General features: G+C 28.5%; 1 protein-coding gene across 1 annotated transcript; it reads right to left on the reverse strand.

Moving 5' to 3' along the window:
* Positions 1-617: 617 nt before the first annotated feature.
* Positions 618-18,179, reverse strand: LOC109598584 (odorant receptor 2a-like). Its single transcript, XM_049969882.1, has 7 exons — positions 18,028-18,179; positions 1,840-1,936; positions 1,501-1,789; positions 1,110-1,447; positions 1,013-1,054; positions 807-962; positions 618-750 (listed from the first exon to the last, which is right to left on the reverse strand). The coding sequence occupies exons 1-7, from the start codon at positions 18,177-18,179 to the stop codon at positions 703-705; spliced, it is 1,122 nt and encodes a 373-aa protein (XP_049825839.1). The 3' UTR covers positions 618-702.
* Between the last annotated feature and the right edge of the window lie 3,237 nt (positions 18,180-21,416).

Consider the following 21,416-nt stretch of genomic DNA (forward strand, 5'->3'; position numbering starts at 1 on the left):
ATCAATAGTTAGTGCTTATCGCGTCTGATTTATTGATTATTAAATACGAATGTTGAAAATTGATTCTAATTATCCACGGCTAATTTGAAATGGGACTCGCATCGGCCTGCCCCGGTATTTAAATTTTTTTTACAGATAAGAGACCGTCTTGTCTTACATACACCGTTTATTATTTATTGGCTTATTAATATGGAAATAGATTTAAATTGTTTCTAAAACGTGGTTATCCGAAAATTAATGTTCGGTTGTGAAAACTAATGCCCACGGTGGAGCATTTTAGCTGGCCAACTATAAATTATCGAGATAAGGATGCTTTGCATTTTTAATTGCGCTCTGCCCTTCCGGACTTTAAAATCAAAGAGGTGGGGCCAAAATTACATTTTTTATTAACCTGATCTACTCATAGATAGTTTCTATAAGCTAAGAGTTATTCATGAAGTCTTTAGTCTTCATTATTAAGAATGGACCAAACTAGAAGGTACTTTTTAGTAGTTGCTTAAAACTGCAACAAATTAGTAAACTGTTCTTAACATCTTATAAATCTAAATTATTTTCAAATAACATTTAATTTCCTGTTACAGTTTTTGTAAATTATAGTGTGACATAGACTTCTTCATGTTAAATTATCTCCTTATAACAATAATTACAAACAATTCATTCATTCATTCATTCTGAAGAATGAACTAAAGAAAATAGTGTTATTTAGTAATTGTTCAAAACTGCAAAAAGTGAATATGCTCTTCTCAACACCTATAAATATAAATTTGTTAATTTAAACATTTTTAGCAGCTTTACTAGTACTTTACCACAGTAAAAGTTTCTAAGGAAACAGTGAAAAATTTCCCAGCAGAAAGAAGAAAAGGTTTTTGAGCTCTCACCATAAGAACAACCAAGGCCCTTTTACATTTCTCATCCAGTTCATACCACTCTCCAGAGTAAATTGCATCAATCACATTGTTGCTCTAGCAAATCTTCATTTAGAAAAATTCAAAAACATTAAAGAATAATTTACCTCTTGATACAACAGTGTACCATAGTAACAATAAAAGAATAGCTGAAAAAACATGGTAATCAAAAAGCATATGAGCATGTAAAACCTAAAACTGGACACCTCGAGCTAAAACAATAATTTTCTGTGTCAAAATTGTACTCACCAAAGTTAAAATTACGCACGTCATACAAATTACAATGGTACTAGTTAAAAACTGGGCGAATATTATTATGGACAAACATTCCTCGACTTCTTTTACATACTTATAAATATACTCGTTGTGCTTTACACATTCAATTATTTTTTTGTATACTGCATCTGGATCATCAGTTTGTGCACATTTGTGCAAGTTTTTCAGATTGTCATTCAACAGTTCCAATTGTCCAACTGCTTGCATTATTAAACCAGCCGATAATGTGTCGATTGAAGCTGTGAAATACGAGGCATGAAGACAACCTATAAAAAATACAAAACTAAATAAAGTTTTACACAATTTCTAGTAAATTTACTAATAGATATGTACGTGGTGGCAGCAACGTAAGATTTTAAGTCATCCAAAGGATTAAACGGCAACCAAATTCCAGTTTGCAAAGATCTCTCTGGAGTTATATAAGGTACAAGAGCCCAATTTGCTACGCACACTGTATAAATCGTAACAAAGGCTTTGCTTAACTTACTACACTTATCTGTTGTGTTTCTTAAAATGTGTACTTGATTGGGTTTGTGAAGGTTGAACATTTCAGAATCCACCATGTTCCATGTGGACGTGAATTTTGACAAACTCATCTTCATTACGCTCTGCAATTGTATTTAACTTACTATTAAAATAATTAAAATCATGGACTTACCTGTTTGAAGGTGACGATGATAAATTCGACGACGATAAAAACTGTGTTACTGATTTTCAGAAAATCGTGCCCTGCCTGAGTTATAAGATACAGAACACTTAGGAACAGAAACAACAAACCAAAAACTAAATAAGCAAAAATCGAGTAAATTCGATGCAACTTTCGATAATTTTTGGATGGGTGGAACCCTGTAATTGTTAATATTTTAATGTTGAGACCGAATGATTCTTGCAACACCATTTTCGAATGATTTATGACATGGGAATGACAAGTTCAGCCTTAATAATTATATTAGTAGCAAGAATTATGAATTATTAACGATACTAATTATGGTACAAGGGCTGTTATTAAAACTTATTTAATTGTAGTTTGGGTCTAAAAGTTAAGTAATTAGATTTGAGAAATAATTCTATTCTAAAACTGACAACTCTTAATTTCCAACCATAGTTTTTCTTAAGTGTGGTGTAATATAGACTTCTTCGTGTTAAATTATCTCCTTATAAACAATAATTACAAACAATTATCACTCTTCAAATACAAACAATGCACCAATAATTACTTAATTCCACAATTTATTGCACACGTCGATTAAATAGAACTGTTAATTAGTTTATACCTCTCGGAGTATGTATAATTGAATAATAATAATTATTATGCAACTTCTCTTTAAATAATTATTATTTAAAGAGAAGCCGGCATCTTTCTTGTAACTTGAACATAATTACAGCAGGAACATTAAAAGTCCTTACCTGTTATTATTTCGCAATTAACAAGTTGCGAACTATATTGGTGCTATTGTGTTTAACATTACCTATAATTATCCATAAGTTTTTATTTTTTATTTTAAATAGATTTGTTACTCGTATTAATTACCAACGTGGTAACAAAGTACACCTATGATTTGTATAGTACAACGTTGCCAAGTTGTGGAATGGTATAACTGATAAATTGATTAAAGTGTCCTATTTTAAATTGTTAATAAGGTTAAATGGTAAATTAAACCGTGTGGCATAAAAAAATATAAAAGTATAATGAGTGAAGTTAATGAATGGAGGTATCTTGTTCAGTTGTGGTCTCAAGTGAAATAAAATTATGGGTGTTCCAATCTAAACGCACGTAATCCGAATGGGAATTACACGAGACGAGCCAGGAGCGTTCATGAATTTAATCGTGGTATATGATACCGATTCGGTTAAATGGCATTCGGTCGTCCGCGCGGCGATGCTAATTGATGTTTAAGGGCGTGTAACCGTCAAAAATAAATTAATTGTCCGCCGGATTCTGTAATTAATTTGACAGAGGGTAATTAATGTCGGATCCGAAACATAAATACAAGACGACTGGACGCATAATATAAATAAGGCGGCGCTTCTACAATTCCGAGAAATATTGCTTTAATAAAATACCGTTAACGTTTGCGCCCACAAATTCACAATTTATACACTTTGATGGGGCTTTTTTCGTTTGTTTTTCAGCGCGCGTCTCTTGTTGCTTTTGTTGGCGACGCGCGCGGTCTCAACTTTATCAAGGGTCAGGCTAAATTATACAGTTATTGATTGTGTTGCATGCCGTGCTAAATATTCATAAAAGTAAGCTTTTTAATTACGGAATACCACAACACTTTTATTCACCAAAGCTTTTACTAAACTTCTTTTTAAAAAGTTACCTAATATTGAAACTGCTTGTAATGAAATAGTTTATACTAATAATCTACTTATAATCGATTTATTATGGACAATATATCAAAGTTAAACATTTGAAATTCTTATAATAGATTGCCTTATTCTTCAGCAACTTATTCTGGACACCTTATAAAAGTAACTAGTATAACTTACTTATTGATTTATTATGTGTCAAAGCCAAATAAATAAATACAATCGAACATCGATAACTCGAACCATAATTTGCCAGAGAAAAAGTTCTACTTGTTAAAACTTCGAGTTATTAAATAAAGTACGTAACATTTTGATATTTCTCTTATACTGGATCAGTTTATATTGGACCGACTTATATCGAAACTGCTTATAATGGGACAGTTTATACTAATAACTTACTTAAAATCAACTTATTATGGACAATTTGTCAAAGCTAAATATTCGAATTGCATATAATAGATTGGCTTATAATTTAGCAACTTATAAAGGAGCAGTTTTTTAAAAAAACTGCTTATAATTCAAAGAGATTAATCATAATAACCTACTTATAATGAACAATTTCTCAGTGCTAAATAAATACAATCGAACTTTGATTACTCAAACCACGATTTGTTAAATAAAATACATACTTCTTAAAAAAAGGTAACTAAACTTGAATTTAGTAATATTTTGATTTTACTGGTTAAACTTATAATGGGTCGGCTTATAACTCAACCATTCATATTGAAACTACTTATAATGGAACAGTTTATAATAATAACATACTTAAAATCGACTTATTATGGACAATTTGACAAAGTTAAATATTTGAATTGTTTATAATAGATTGGCTTATACTTTAGCAACTTATAATGGATTGACTAACTTATACTGGAACTACTTATAATTCCAACACATCAATAAATATAACCTACTTATATTCGACTTTTTATGAACAATTTCTCAAATCTAAATAAATAAATACAAACACACAAAAGAAATCGAGTTAGCAAGACTTTGAGTTATTAAATAAAATAATTACTTCTTTTAAAAAGAAAATTTCTAATTTCTTATTTAGTAACATTTTGATATTTCTCTTATATTGGATCAACTTATGATAAATCGGCTTATAATTCAACCACTTATATTGAAACAGCATATAGTGGAACAATTTATAATAGTAACCTACTTAAAATCGACTTATTATGGACAACTTGTCAAAGTTAAATATTTGAATTACTTATAATAGATTGGTTTATACTTTAGCAACTTATGATGGGCTGACTAACTTATACTGGAACTACTTATAATTCCAACACATCAATAAATATAACCTACTTATATTCGACTTTTTATGAACAATTTCTCAAAGCTAAATAAATAAATACAAACACACAAAAAAAAATCGAGTTAGCAAGACTTCGAGTTATTAAATAAAATAATTACTTCTTTTAAAAAGAACATTTCTAATTTTTTTATTTAATCGAATTATTATGAACAATTTCTCAAAGCTAAATAAATAAATACAATCGAACTCTTAGATTTGGATGTAAGGTCTTAACCTAGAGAAAAATTTTATGAATTTTGGTACCTACTACGATAAATTAAACGTCAAGACAAACTTAATCATAGGTGAATTTCTTTAGTAAATATAAGACTTACTTCTTTCATTTAACCCATCATTTTTTTGTACCTAATATTTAAAATTAGAATGAATATAAAGAAAATAAAATTACCTTGTACCATTATGTGCCAGATATTTTATAAAAACTTGTTTACTTTTACTTATTGAGATAATGCTTTTTACCCCAAAATTTTATATCCTTATAAGATGGTAAACTCATCTGTCCAAGTAAAATAATCTTAAGGAATTTTATTTGTAGTTTTGTTTCTTTTTGGAAGTTTTAAATCATATTGTTGGTTTTCAAACTCGACACCTGAAAGGTGAAGTGTTGAAAAAACCCATCACAATTGATGACTCAAATATCGAGTCGATGTTTGCGTAGAAACTAGTAGAAGTGCGACCTCTGACACTCGACGTTGTGCCCATTGTCCTTCTGCCAGTCCGCATAAATAAAATAATTTGAAAAGGACGCACAAAAGAACTGGTTACACTGACTTGTTCACACGCATCTCGGTGCGCGAGAGAAACCATGTACCATTCGGAGAACAATGACAATGGGAAGTGTTTGTTTTTATTTTCGGGAATTATTATTATGCGCCGATTTTGCATTAATATCTCGGCTCCCATATTCATAAATTTTATGGGTTATTGACGTCTGGCCCGCTGCGTATCTCACCGCAAAATAAAAACTATAAATCTTTCAACGGCATTTCATCTGCTCCTTTATCTCCACGATAATCAAATAAAAACTTATTGAACTGTCACTGCGAGATCGAGAAAATAATGATTCATAACAATAACTGTTAACAGTACATGCACACTCGACCCGGTGGATTTTTGTAATTTCACCAAGCACCTTTTTTAATTGATTTTATTGAAATGAGCCAATCTGGATTTAATCTAGAATTTTAATTTGTTTAAGGTGAATTAAAGAAGGTTTAATTTTAATCAAATGATTGCTTCGCAAGATTATATTATAATAAAACTGCTGTACAAACATCTTCAGTTCACGCTGAAGAAGTGAAGGAGCCTTTCTTGGTAATCAAAACTAGGAATCTTTTGATTTTTAAGTGTGTGCATCAAAAGCATTTTTAGAATTGTTTGACTACTTTTACGAAACACTTTTTAGTAGTGGCTGATGTAATGCCAAAGAAGAATTCTTGTAAAGGCATTCAAAATATAATAAGATGACACTTAAAAATGTTCAAATTAAAGACGAAAAATTTTTTATGAAATTAAATATTAGTAAAAGTTTCTTAAGTTTAAATTTAAAATAACTTTAATCTTAGAATTAAACCATTTATTACGTATAAAAGTGGACGATGGCAAAAATAAATAATAATTACATATAAAAATATCATGGATAAGGTAGGACTTAATTTAACATCTTCATTGTCAAAGTCTATTCACTAAAAAACAATGATTTTTACAAATTTTGAGTAGTATATAGTTGTTTTAATCGCTGGACTACACATAATATGTAAAATTTCACATTCAATTCACCATACAATCATTAAAATCTTTCTTGACTTAAGACGTTTTTTAAGTACTGTTCCATCAGGTTTACAAGTTTCCACCTATTATGCAAACCGACGAGAATTGTCGTAATCAGTAAAAGATTCTTTAGGTTGTGTTTAAGGTGAGTAAAATTGGCAATTGTCTAACTGCTAATTAGTTATCCTCACTTAATTTAAGTAGAATCCTTTTGACTACCTTTTTGATGAAATTTATGGAGGTCTCTAATGGTTGTTTTATCATAGTTTAATGACTGGCCTATTTCTAATCTTGTTGAACCATGATTTTGCACGAAATGTTGCTTAAAGTATTTTTGATACAGGTTTCAGGACAATACAGCGTTGTTCTTCTCCAATATTTTCATTTTCACTATTAAACCATTGAAGGTTGTAATTTAGTAATGTTTGGTGGTTCCTTTTTCCGATACTTATTATAAACAAGCATATGTTTACTTATAGAAGGTTATCTAAGTAGTTCATCAAAGGATAACATCAAAATAGTAAAAGAAAAAACAGTAAAGGTCACAGTAATAAAAATTGAATGCTCCAATTGGCAAGATTATTAATTTCCCATTTACGGGAGGAAAACCTTATAAAGGAAACTGAATTTTTAGCGCTTACATAATCGTGTGGCGTTGCATAAATTGATTAAGAGCTTCGTCCCCAATCGCCATGAAACCCAATATCCAAGACACGAAATATCATTACAATAAAGTACAATTAAACTGGTCGAATCAGATTACCAATAATAATCTGTTCGGGCGAGCGTACCTAAACAGTACTGTTAATATTTAATCGCGCACCTTAGCTCACTCGTAAAACTTAATCGAGTCCACAATTCTAAATCAGAATTTCGCCTTTGATTGGATTAAGAGATGCACGACGTAATAATTGCGAGGCGTACATCAATAAAACGCACGTCCGACGCGGTTATCATTGGAGTCGTTGCTCGTTAAACACGCACGTACATTTAATTACGGTCCGTCCGTGCATTTATGATGGATACGTCCTAATAATAAGTCATTTGAGTCCGTCTCATTATTTAAATCGGGTCGGTTTTCGGGCCGCGAAGCGACAGCGCACGTTGCATGTAAAAAAGTCCGGACGTCGGACCCACGTTTTGATATTATGAAAACGGATCGGCGTTTCTTTTTATTCGTTTATCGTTGGACTTTGTCGGTTTCCGATGCTGCGCTGATTTAGTGGGCTCAATGGTGGTCTTGTCGTGATCCGTGCTCATCAAATTCCCCCTCATTATTCCATTGTAACGTTAAAACGACCATTTGCATCAACATATCACAACTTCATCCGCGAACGGAACGACAGCAGTTTTGATTTTGATAAACCTGATTGTTCAATGTTTGTTTTGCTCCACGATTCTTTGTTGCGCAACGTTTTTAATTACTCGATTTTGTGCTTTATGTAGTTTATTAGTAATTATTTTAATTTGGGCTAGGTTAGTTGAGGTTAGACTAGGTTTAGTTGAATTGGCTTGGATTGAGTTTTATAAAATTTACAAAAAGATGCAAAATATTAGGAGAAAATTAATCAAAATTTTGGGGTCATTTGAATTAGTTGTAAAAAGCAAAATTTAGTAAAAAACTCTTTGAATTTTCTGATAAAAATAACATTTTTTCATAAAATATTTGGAAGAAAAAAGTTGCTCAGTCACTTAACTCAAAACTGGCAGCAATTTTAGTAAAAAACTTTGAATTTTCTGATAAAAATAACATTTTTTCATAAAATATATATATAAAATTGAGGAAAAAAGTTACTCAGTCACTTAACTCAAAACTGTTTTTAATATAATTTATAATTTTAGAAAATATAATTGTTAAAACTAATAGTAATTTATGTTTGATTTCTGATTGGTAAAATTGTCATTTTGAAATATGTTTTATAAAATTTAGAATTGTTAGAAAAAAATTGTAATTAATGATTAATAGATGTGTATTATTTACAAAAATAATTTATTAAATATAAATAAATATAATTTAATTTTAGAACCATTAACAGTATATTTTTTTCATTTACTGAAAGAGTTGCTCAGCTCTTAATAAACATATTTTGACTGGAATAAAATTTTACAAATGAATTGGTTGTAAAAAGCAATAATAACAACAATTTTATTAAAAAAATCTTACTAGTTTTAAATTTTCTGGTGAAAATAAGATTTTTCATAAAATAATTGGAAAAACATATTATAAAATAGAGGTAAAAATTATTCACTTGACCCAAAACTGTTGTAATATTTAGTTTATAATTTTAGAAAATATAATTGTTAAAATCAATGGTAAATTATTTTTTATAAAAAAAATTTAATTTTTGATTCAACTCTTAAAAAAAATAATTTGACTGAAATAAAATTTTATAAATGAATTGCCTAAAAAAAGCAATTTTAGTAAAAAAATCTTACTAGTTTTAAATTTTCTGGTGAAAATAAGATTTTTCATAAAATAATTGGGAAAATATAAAATGGATGAAGAAATTATTCAGTGACTTGACCCAAAACTATTCTAATGTTTAGTTTATAATTCTAGAAAATATAATTGTTAAAATCAATGGTAAATTATTTTTGATAAAAAATTTTTGATTTTTGATTCTTACAACTGACATTTTGAATTAATTTTGTAAAACAAAATTGTTAGAGAAAATTAATAAAAATTTAGCAACTAATAGATGTGTATTATTTAATTAAATATATATAATTTATTAAATATTAAATATAAATAAGTATAATTTAATTTTAGGACCTTTAACAATATATTTTTTTCATTTTCCGAAAGAGTTGTTCAACTCTCAATATAAATTATTTGACTGAAATTTTACAAATGAATTGCCTGAAAAAAGCAATATTAACAGCAATTTTAGTAAAAAAATTCTTACTAGTATTAAATTTTCTGTGGAAAAAATTATTCAGTCACTTCACCCAAAACTGTTGTAATATTCAGTTTATAATTTTGGAAAATATAATTGTTAAAATCATTGGTAAATTATTTTTTATAAAAAATTATGATTTTTGATTCATAAAACTGACATTTTGAATTAATTTTGTAAAATTTATAATTGTTAGAGAAAATTAATTATTTAATTAAATATAAATAATTTATTAAATATTAAATGTAAATAAATATAATTTAATTTTAGGACCATTAAGAATATATTTTTTTTATTTTCTAAAAGAGTTGTTCAACTCTCCATAAAAATTATTTAACTGAAAAAAAATTTTATAAATGAATTGGTTGAAAAAAGCAAAAATAGTAATAATTTTAGTAAAAAAGTCTTACTAGTTTTGAATTTTCTGGTAAAAACAAGACTTTTCATAAAATAATTGGAAGAATATAAAATTGTGGAAAAAATTCATCACTTAACCCAAAACTGTTTTTGGAGATATAATTGTTAAAATTAATTGTAATTTAATTATAAAATTTATTTATAAACCTGAGATTTTAACTTGCATTTTATAATATTTTCAGTTCAGAATATAGCAAACATTAAATATAAGTAAATATTATTTTATTTTAGAACAAATAATATAACAAAAACTTTTTTTTCTTTTAATTTAAGTTTTTCAGCCTTTGATAAAAACTATATTATTTTTAGTTCAGTTTAGTTTAGTGTTCAATTTACTATTTTGTACAAAAACTCAGGATAATTAAAAACGCAATTTTCCATAATTTTATTGATCGTTTCCGCTGAATTAGTCAATGCCTGCAATAATTGCACACATTAGTAAATAATTGTAATTGCTCAATACCCCACACGCAATGTAAACTAGACTAATCCATTATTAAAGCACGTTCCCTTGTGTGCGAGTGGCCGCACCGAAAAAAAGAGCTTCCCATGTATATTAAGAAATTGAATAAACCGCCACGGACCACCATGTAAGGCAATTAGCTTAAATCCGCGATTACTATCAATTAAATTAATAAAATCAGCGTCGACGCAATGGGCCCCTGGCGCAAAACGCTAATTGAATTGTGCGCCGCAACGAAAAAAGTACGGCATGCATTAATAGCGAAATAATTATAATTTGCGGACGCAATGAATTCATTATGCTCCATTATATTTAAATCAATTAAAGTGATGTATTAATTTCTATAATTACGTTGTTTTCTGGTGCGCGCTCGTATTTCGTACGAAATGCAAATTAAATCGGCCCGTGAGCATGGGTGGCACGGTTTAAGGATTCTTCGCAGTTTATGCCTAATTTATATCAAATATCTTCATTTTGTATCTTAATACGGCACTGCGAGGCAAATGCCGGGGATTTCTTGAATTATTTATAAAGCTGAAATTTCAGATAATCATCCGGCCGTTTTTATTTTTATTATTTTTTTGGCATATAAAACATTTTCAGCTTTGGTTCATGGATGAAGTAGGAATAAATTCGTGTCTCTGTTTATTAGGAAATATCTTTATAAAATAACAGTAAATCAAAGACGTTCAACTCCTCTTCAAATTGAAAGCAATTGGCATCTGACTTCAGGTGTGGCAAATGACTCAATTTATATTAATGCACATTTGCAATGAGGTATCAATCACAAATCGAGAATCGCAATTACACAGACTTATTTAATGAATTTTCTATGTAAAGTATATCGATAATCCTAACTTTTCTTTTATTTTTTTTCTAAATAATTATTTACTTGTTGTTTTACAATAAAAATAATCAATAATCGATTGGACTTCTTGGTAATCATTACTTTCAAAAGTTGTCAACTTGCCTTATTACTTGAAATGAATTCTTTTACCGATTTTCTTGGTAAAATTTATGTCATTATTTTAATTAAATAAAATAAAAACTGTCAATCAAAATTCGTAATTGGATTTTTGTGAATAATACAAGTTTTATTGTTACATCATTAGTAATATTAGTGTATAAAATTTTGAAAAAATGATTCTTGAACTTTTACCATTAATAAAAGTGTTAATGATACACTTTTTGGTAAAACTTGTTTCTTAAATATATTACATTATATAACTAAAATAAAAATTAAAATTTTTATTGGTTAATTTTCAATCAATGACTTGTTAATACGAATTACTCATAGTTTTTGGTTATACTTGTTTAAAAAACAAACAAACAAAAAATAATTGAACAAAAAATAAAAACTAGCAAAAATTTCTATTGGTTTTTAGTCCATAAATATTTACCAATAAATTTATTGTTAAATTTCTTGGTAAAAAAACTTGTTCTTCAAATATATTAAAAACAACCTAATATAAAATAACTATTAAAAATCTTCATTAATAGAAGTTTTATTGTTAAAATTCTTGATAAAACTTGTTCCTCAGATTCAATAAAATAATTTATTGGTATGAAATTAATATTATAAAATATTGCCATTAGTTTTACTTTTGCTAATGATACGAATTAAATTATCAGTTTTTATTTATACTTATTGTTAAATATATAAAAACAATTTAGCATAAAATAAAAACTATCAAAAATTTATATTGGTTTTTAGTTAATAAATGGAAATTTATTGTTACATCTCTTGGTAAAAAAACTTGTTGCTCAAATATATTAAAATCTACTTAAAAATCTTCAATAATAGTTTTATTGATAAACTTCTTGATAAAAATTGTTCCTCAATTTCAATAAAAAATTACCATTAGTTTTTTTGCTAATGGTACGAATTAATATGTCACAGTTTTTGTTTACACTTATTATTCTTTATATGTTTTTCATCAGCATTTTATTACATTTCTTGTTCTTCAAATTCAATAAAAACAACTTATTGATATGGAATTAAAACTACCGATAATTGGCATTCGTTTTTTCTTAGAATACGAATTAAATTGTAATAGTTCTTGTAAAACTTGTATAAAATAAAAAATTTCAAAAAATAGCCATTGTTTTTTTTTCAATATTTCACTCTTGGTAAAACTTGTTGCTCAATCACTGTAAAATGAACTTGTTCAAAATTTGACATTAGTTATCCTTCAGTAACAGAAATTTTACTTATTTTTTGAACAACATGTTTCTAAACAACTTGGTCATATAGCATTAACATTGTCAAAAATTGTCATTGATTTTTGCTAATGGTATCTATTCTATTGTTACAGCTCTTAGTAAATATTATTCCTTATATACATTAAAAATAATTCTATCACAAACTGTCATTCTTTTTTCGTTAATGGTGTAAGATTTATTATTACATTTTTTTGATAAAATTGGTTGCTAAAATAGATGTAACATAAAAAATTTCTGTTAATTGACTCAGAAAAAAATAAATCGTTACGACAAGTGTTTATCATGATAAAAACAGTTAAAACTTGACATAGTGACCTTAGATTTATTGGCTACACGAACAAAAAATAATAAACTAATTGAATAATTACATATTCACGTACAAAACAATTAATATTAATTCAAATTAAACCGAGAACTGGCAGCAGTACATTTAATTAAATACGCTTTGGTGGTCTCCAGGTCGAACCAGCCTATTAGTTTCATAATTATAACATTTTCGAAATAAAATATCTAATTGCGTTGTTTTGTCGAATACAAGACTAATGAATTTTACTATCCCACATTCCTATTTATGGAACTAACGTTAACTTACCTTGTAACAATTTCGAATGCATGATTTTTCACTGAACCAAACGCTAATCGGTTTAGGATTTTTGCCATGTTTTATTGATTCATTACCCGATTACTAAATAGGCAAGAGTTACTTTGACATTCACGGTGCCGCAGGTAAAGAACACGGCCATCTAAGCAGCAAAAGACGCATCTCCGTAGATAATCACCTGATTTGCATTCAGAAGAAATCGGAAAATGTTCACGTAGCGCACATTCAAAAAAACGACAGAAAGACAGCGTCTTGTCATCGCGTCCCCTCGGCATCATCAAAGTGTCACGTAGAGATGCGCGCGAGTCACACCCATCTGACCCCTGACCGACGGCAACGGCACAAAGGGCCCCCCTAATCTGCATAGCCGCGACCCCGGCGCTACGCCGTTTCCGCCGGTGCGAGGGCGGCCGGTCTGCCCACACACCCGAATTCGGTAGCCGTCATTAATTCGAAGAAGCTGGAGCAAAGACAAAGAGTGAAGACGCGGCGTCCCGTCTATTTGTTGGACCGAAACCGGCGAGTGATTAACCACCATAAATAAAACATCGGCCTCACGCATACTACCGGCGGCGGACTCGTCTCTTGGCACGACGACGGAAAAAAAATGATATGTGACATATTCGTATTATAACAATGCGTTCATTACTATGCAACCGGTCGGGAAAGGCATGCCGATCACGTTTTCTAGTTAGTCCTGGCCAGGCGCATCCTTATGAATACCTTCTGGATGCGAACATGTCGTTGTTAACAATGGCCCGGTCAGCTCGAAAGCGCCAGCTTTCATGTGCGCTCGTTTTTGTCGACGCTGTCATCATTGGCGGCCGACAATCCATGTCGGTTTTCGCGAATTCAAATCCTTCGTCTGCCTGTTTTTTTGTTGGCTACGCGAATTCTTCTCTTCGAGTTGTGGTGTCCTGGGCACCACAAGAGTTGCCATCAAAATTTTGCATCTATAATACTGAAAACGCATCAAGTACAAGATTGTTCAACTCCGTAATAATCATCGTGCATAATTATTATTTATTAATAATTAAGTATACTTCTAAAATTTCTTTAAAAAGCCTCCAGAAATACCAGTTTGTCACAAAAGAATTGATAAATCAATCATTCAATAATATTATCTAAAAAATTTCCAAAACTAGAAATTTTTACAAAAATATCAAATTTATCAGTTCACTACTTGATGATTAAATAATACAATTGATAATTATTTAGAATTGAAAAATATAAGAAAAGAGTTCAAGGATTTTTCTGATCTAAATGTCGTATATCAAATTTACAATTTACCAAAAAAAAAACTAATTCCTGTTTTTTAATTAATCAAGAATTTTTATCTTCCTCAAAATTTTATAAAAAAACCCTTTAGTAGTAGATTTGATCAGTCAATGATTCAAGTGATAATTATTCAGTATTGAAAAGTATATGTGAATAACAAATTTTCTAACCTAAATTTCGAATAAACTTTAGCAATTTATCCAAAAAGACAAATTTTTGCTTTGCTAATTAATCAGTATTGATTTATAACCATTAAACAAATCTTCAGAGATAATAGTTACCCCAAAAAAAGTCCAATTTATGTTTTGATCAGTTAATTATTAAGAGAGAATTATCTATTCATAATCATGTTAAAAATTTTTGTTTTCTCAAATTTTGTTTAAAAAACCTAAAAATTCGTTTATCAACATCCAGTTAATCGAAAAAAAAAAATCAAATTTATGTTTTGGTCATTTTTATTTAATCATTCAATCATTCAATGATAATTATCGATGAATTAATACATACCATACAAAAAATGTTTGTTTTTTCAATTTTTTTGAAAAAAAAAAAATCAAATTTATCACTTAATAGACTTCATTTGATCAGATGATTCAAGTAATAATTATTCAGAATTGCAGTATTTGTAGAATGTTAAAGAAACTTAGGTAATTTACACAAAAAAGACAAATTTTTGATTTGTTAATGAATCAGTATTGATCAGGAATTTTTATAACCATAAAAAATTTGTCTAACAACTTCCGGAAAAAAACAAATAGTCCAAAAAGCTCAAATTTATGTTTTGATCATTTTTACCGATCAGTCAATCATAAAATAATAATTATCTACTCATTGCCATACCAAAAATTTTTGTTTTCCCAAATTTAGTGAAAAAATAAACTTACAGAATTAGTAGTTTGTACAAAAAAATCAAATTTCTTTCTTAGTAGACTTCACTAGATCAGTCAATGACATAACTGATTATTATTTAGAGTAAAGTAAAAAGTATATAAAGAATCTTTCTGATCTAAATTTCGTGTAAAATTTGGTAATTTACTCAAAAAGTAATAAAAAAATGCTTTCCTAATTAATCAGTATTGATGACAAATTTTTACACCCATCAAAACCTCCAAAAATAACAATTAGTCCAAAAAAATTGAAAATCGTTCAAACATTTATATTTCTCTCTAGAAAAAACAGAATTAGTAGTTTCTACAAAAAATCAAATGTCAAATTCAAAATCAGATTTAACCCTGGATGTACATCATTTGATCAGTTAATGATTAAAGTGAAAAGTATATGAAATCTTCAAAAGTAAGTTAAAAATAAATAAACAAATTTATGTTTTGATAATTAATCAGTATTGATAAAGGATTCTTATGTCCTCCAAAAATTTGTCAAAAAATCTGATAATTTTCAGTATATCAATAATTTAGGAATAATTACCAATTAATAACCACATTAAGAAGTTTTGTTTTCTCCAAAATCTTATGTAAAAAACTTCCAGAATTAGCATTTTGTACAAAAAAAAAAATAAATTTATCCTTTGATAGTCGTCATTTGATCAGTAAATCATTCAATCCATAATTATCTATTAAAAAGTATAACAATTTTTCTGTTTCCCTAAATTTTGTTCCATAATTGGTTTACACAAAAAATAATTTTATCTCTTGATAGTTATCACTTGTAAATCAATCAATTCAAATATTAATTGTCTACTGAAAATTATATGAAGAATGATCAAGAATTTTTGTGTTCTCTGTATAAAATCTTGCAGAATTTGCAATTCAGGTAAAATATATAAAATTTGTAGTACAATTCAATCAATATCAAATGTTACAATAAATATTAACAAACATATATGACAATTTTTACCCAAATGTTAACTAATAAATCTCTAGAAACAGCAGTTCATCCAAAAAAATTGTTATAAAGGAAATGTAGAAATTGTTTAATTTATTTTATACCATAATAACAATCCAAGATTTATTTGAAAAATGCAAAATACTAGTGCCACAATTTTTTCACAACCCCGTTTAAAATACCTTATGATAAACGTCATTAATCTATCACCTTGTGACTCGCGTCTCGACAACCGACCGTATTTACATTACCCAAACGAAAAGCCCGCATCGAATCGCATTTATCTCAGCGTGGCAGCGGTAAAGAGACCCGTCGAACAAAAGGCCACAAACAGAAATAATTGCGTTTCATGAAGATGTGCATAATAAAATCCGGCATGATTCCATTGAATCCGGCCGTGGACCATTGTGTACGGTTCGTCCGGGCCAAAAACACGATGACCCAAAAATATGCGAAATAATATTTTAATTAATGTGCCGGGGTGTATGCGGTTTTGTCCGTTTTAATTGGCCCGCGAGTACGAGAACTCTCTCTTCTGTTCATTTTTTTTTTCTTTTTATTCTTTCGTTGCCGTTTTGCCTCGCGGTGTGGCGGTGTGTTCGTGAAAACTTGTTCTTGTGTTACTGTATTTTTAGATTTTTTGAAACTATGGGCTCCGTGATCCGCGGTGGGTCCTCGAACGGGAACACGGGGTTGAAGATTATCTTCCCTAAGTCGTTGGCGAATGGTTTCAATACTTATTCGAACCTCTTCTACGTTTTCTAACTGAGACTGTAAACTTCTTGAGTCATAAGCCGTTGGCTCAAAGTTAAAAGTCTCAAAACAATGTTGAACAGGAGTTGTGGCACCCTGACCTGGAGTCCTAGTATGGTTACCAGTCTCCAAGTACCGTTGTAACATACGGGGAATGGATGGATGGGTTACACCAAAAATTCTTCCACTCAAAGTACCGCTTGGGGACACTTATTGCGAGTTAAATTTCTAGATTGCCGTTGCATATTGATAATTAGCCAAAATGATAAATGAGTTGTAACAAAAGGGCTCACTGAGACGATAGTTTAACCTATTGAACTAATTTACCAGCTGTACTATTTATTTAAATTAGAAAAATTTATTTACAAAATTGTGGGTGGAACAGTGTATATTAATGTGTAGGTGAGCTTATAAACAATATTAAAATTTCTGTATGTTTTGTGAAGGCATCAGTCGCAACAAGGACTTAATAGGGATCGACATTGAACATAACTGGCCGTCAGTCCGGATATGGTTAAAATCAAGTATGACAAAAGCGGTCGCTTCTTCAAATAAAAACCATATCCCCGATTCCATACGCACTCCACTATATAAAATACATTGACAAGTTCATTAGAAGACAGTACGTCGATGTCTCGTTATTACAGATATATCGTTTTGTATTTCATTTTGTAACAATCACTACTTAAACGGGATGATGTTTTCAGTTTATGGACGTGTATTGTTCGAGCCGTTCGAGGGAATATCGAAAAAAACATCTCGTAGGGTTTTTTAATAGAGTTAAGACCTCCGGTGTCGCTCCGGAATGTGTTTGAAGAACATCAATAAGTGGAAACGTTAATAAACCGAAAGAAGTGGAAGGAACGGCGGAGCGATCGGCGGAAGAAAATTGGATAAAAACGTGAACGTATCGAGAGGTTTCGTCACATCGCCATAAATCGTATTGTTGGGCAAACGGTCACCGAAAAAACGATTTGGCGGCGACCCGCGGGTCACGACACGCCGGCGCCACGAGCCACCGTCCCACCGCCCTACCACCGGACGCGTTCGCGAATTCACTTTCTACACCGGCCACCACATTGGCTGCACCTAGCGCACACTGTCCGTCACTCATTGGAGGACCTAGTTTTCTCTAATTCACGTCTAGTCCAACACTTTTTTCACCATTCGACGCGGCGATTGTTCGTGTTGCGGATGCCGATGCGGCTGCCGCACGGTTTTTCTCTACCATTTCAAATGGACGCGATTAAACATACGGACGTGTTTGATTTATGCACACGCAAAGATGGAAATTTTTCACGATAAAATTATATCCAATTTGTAACATGGCTGGCATCGCATTTGTAAATTGTCGAGGCGGAATTATTATGTCGGCCGAGTAATATAGGAAGTGTGATCTGGTTAGATTCCGTTTGTCGTTGATAAGTGAGGGAATGTGTAAAGTTATTAAACTTTGATCGTGTTTTGTAAAAGTACACGGGGCCTTTTATTGCGATAAATTGGCATGTTTGTATTGACAGGAAATGCCATTTGTTATCGTCGTTGGTTTTTGCCTTGCTTTTACGTATGACTTATGTTTGATAGTAAAAGGGTCATAAATATACGGATTTTTCCAAAAATATACAGTCACATCAAGAAAATTATTTCTATATGTAAATTATAAAATGTAAGGTTAGGGTAGGTTTGATTAGGTTCTGTTAGGTTAATTTAGGTTAGGTTAGTAGATAATACAAATTTAAAAATCACCATTTCATCTAAATTAATACTATAAAAAATATTTAGAATGATGTTTTTTTTTTAATTTATGTACCAAATTGTATTATACACTTATTTAAAATTGAAAAATTATAAACTCATTTAGATTATGTAAGGTTAAATTAGATTAATTGTCTTACGTTAAGTTAGGAGAGACTAGATAAGTAATTATACAAGTTGTACCAAATTGTATTATACACTTATTTAAAATTGAAAAATTATAAACTCATTCAGATTATGTAAGGTTAAATTAGATTAATTGTCTTACGTTAAGTTAGGAGAGATTAGATAAGTAATCATACAAGTTTAAAATTCATATTTGTATCTAAATAAATGCTTAAAAATACTTAAAACAATAATTTTATTATTTTTAAGGTACGTCCTAAAATATATTATTTGACAATTTTTTTCGTGAGTTGAGATTGCGCAAAAAATCAATAGAAGTAATTTAAGTTACATTGGGTTAAATTAGGTTAGATGAGAATAATAATCATATAAATTTAATGATCATATTTGCAACTAATTAAAAACAACAAATAAATAATTAAAGTACTAATTTTTTTAATTTATGTACCAAATTGATCAAATAACAAATTTAAAATATATTCATATTTAAATTTAAAAAATATGAAATGAGTAAGTTAGGTTAGTTTATGTTAGGTTAAATTAATTGTCTTAGGTTATGTCAGGTTAGGACAAAATAATTTAAGTTAGGTGACGTTAGGTTATCTATCATATATGTTTGAAAATTATATTTTCATCTAAATAAATACTTAAAATATTTTGAATAATTTTATTTTATTAATTTATTTACCAATCATTTAATTTTATCTCATTTTATTTTAAATATTGTATACATATTTAAATTTAACTGTAAGTTAGGTTAGTTTATGTGAGGTTAAATTAGGTCAATTGCCTTAGGTTAAGTTAGGTTAGGACAAGATAATTTACGTTAGGTGCATTAGGTTATCTATGATATAAGTTTGAAAATTATATTTGCGACTAAATAAATGTTTAAAATATTTTGAATAATAATTATATTTTTTTAATTAATGATTTTTATGAGTTGTATTACATAAAAAATCAATTGAAATAGTGTAACTTGCTTTAGATTAAGTTAGGTTCGGTTAGATTAGTAATCTTACAAAATTAATGATCATATTTGTAACTAATTAAATACTTTTAACTTATGTATCTAAGTTGATCATTTAACGAATTTTAAATATTATATACATTTAAATTTAAGAGTAATACTAGGTTAGATTATGTGAGGTTACATTATGTCTATTGTTTTAGGTTAGAACAAGATAATTATGTCTAAATAAATGCTTAAATATATTTTGAATGAAAATTTAATTGTGAAATTTGATTTTAAATTTTATGATCAGAATTACAAAAAAAAATCAATTGAAGTACTTTAAGTTGCCATAGGTTAAGTTAGATTAGGTTTTATTCTTTAAATTATATACCAAATTTATCAAATAAATTTTACATATCATATTCATATTTAAATTTAAAAATTATGAACTGAGTAAGTTAGGTTAGTTTATGTGAGGTTAAATTAGGTCAACTGACTTAGGTTAAGTTAGATTAAGCTAGATGTTATTGGGTTGTCAATGATACATGTCTAAATATTATATTTGACTCTAATTATATGCTGAAACAAATTTTGAATAATAATTTTATTTTTTTTAATTAATGATTTGACAAATTTTATAAGTTGAATTACATAAAAAATCAATTAAAGTAGTATAAGTTATATTAGGTTAGTTAAGTTAGATGAGATTAGATTAGTAATCATACAAATTTAATAATTTTATTTGTAAATAATTAAATAACTACTTAAAAATGTTTAGAATACTAATTTATTTTTTTTTAATTTACATACTTTATATATTTTAACGAATTTTAAATATTAAATACATATTCAAATTTAAGCGTAAGTTAGATTAGTTTATGTAAAGTTAAATTAGGTCAATTGTCTTAGATTAAGTTAGATTAGGACATGATAATTTAAGTGTGTTTTATGTGTTTAAATGTTAAAATGTTTTAAATTTTATAAATAAGTTTATATTAGGTTGCAGCTTCACCTTAGGTTAAGTTACGTTAGGTTAGATTACATTAGATTAGTTATGATACAAATTTAAAAATTATATTTGCATCTAAATAAATTGATAAAAATATTTAAAATTATTTCATTCCTTTAGTCAAATTAATTTAATTTTTTATTTAAATTTTTTACATTCATCAAAAATTATGGTGATTTATATTAAGTTAGATAAATTTATGTTGGTTAGGATAGGTTGGTCTAAGTATAAGATGCCTTGGATTAAGTTATGTTAGGTTAGATTAGATGAGTAATCATAATAATTTATATATCATATTTATATGACAATAATTACTTAAAAATTAATTAAATAATAATTTTATGTTTAAATTTAAGTATAAAAATTTATTATTTAACAAATTTGAAATTAAAAAACATTATTTTAAAATATTTCATTAATATTAAAATTTAATTACAAACTGTGGTTTATAAAAAAGTTAAAAAAGAAAAACTTCAAATAGAACCAAATTTATTGGATATTGCTTAATC

The sequence above is a fragment of the Aethina tumida genome, chromosome 7 (assembly GCF_024364675.1).
Source record: "Aethina tumida isolate Nest 87 chromosome 7, icAetTumi1.1, whole genome shotgun sequence".
NCBI lineage: Eukaryota > Metazoa > Arthropoda > Insecta > Coleoptera > Nitidulidae > Aethina > Aethina tumida.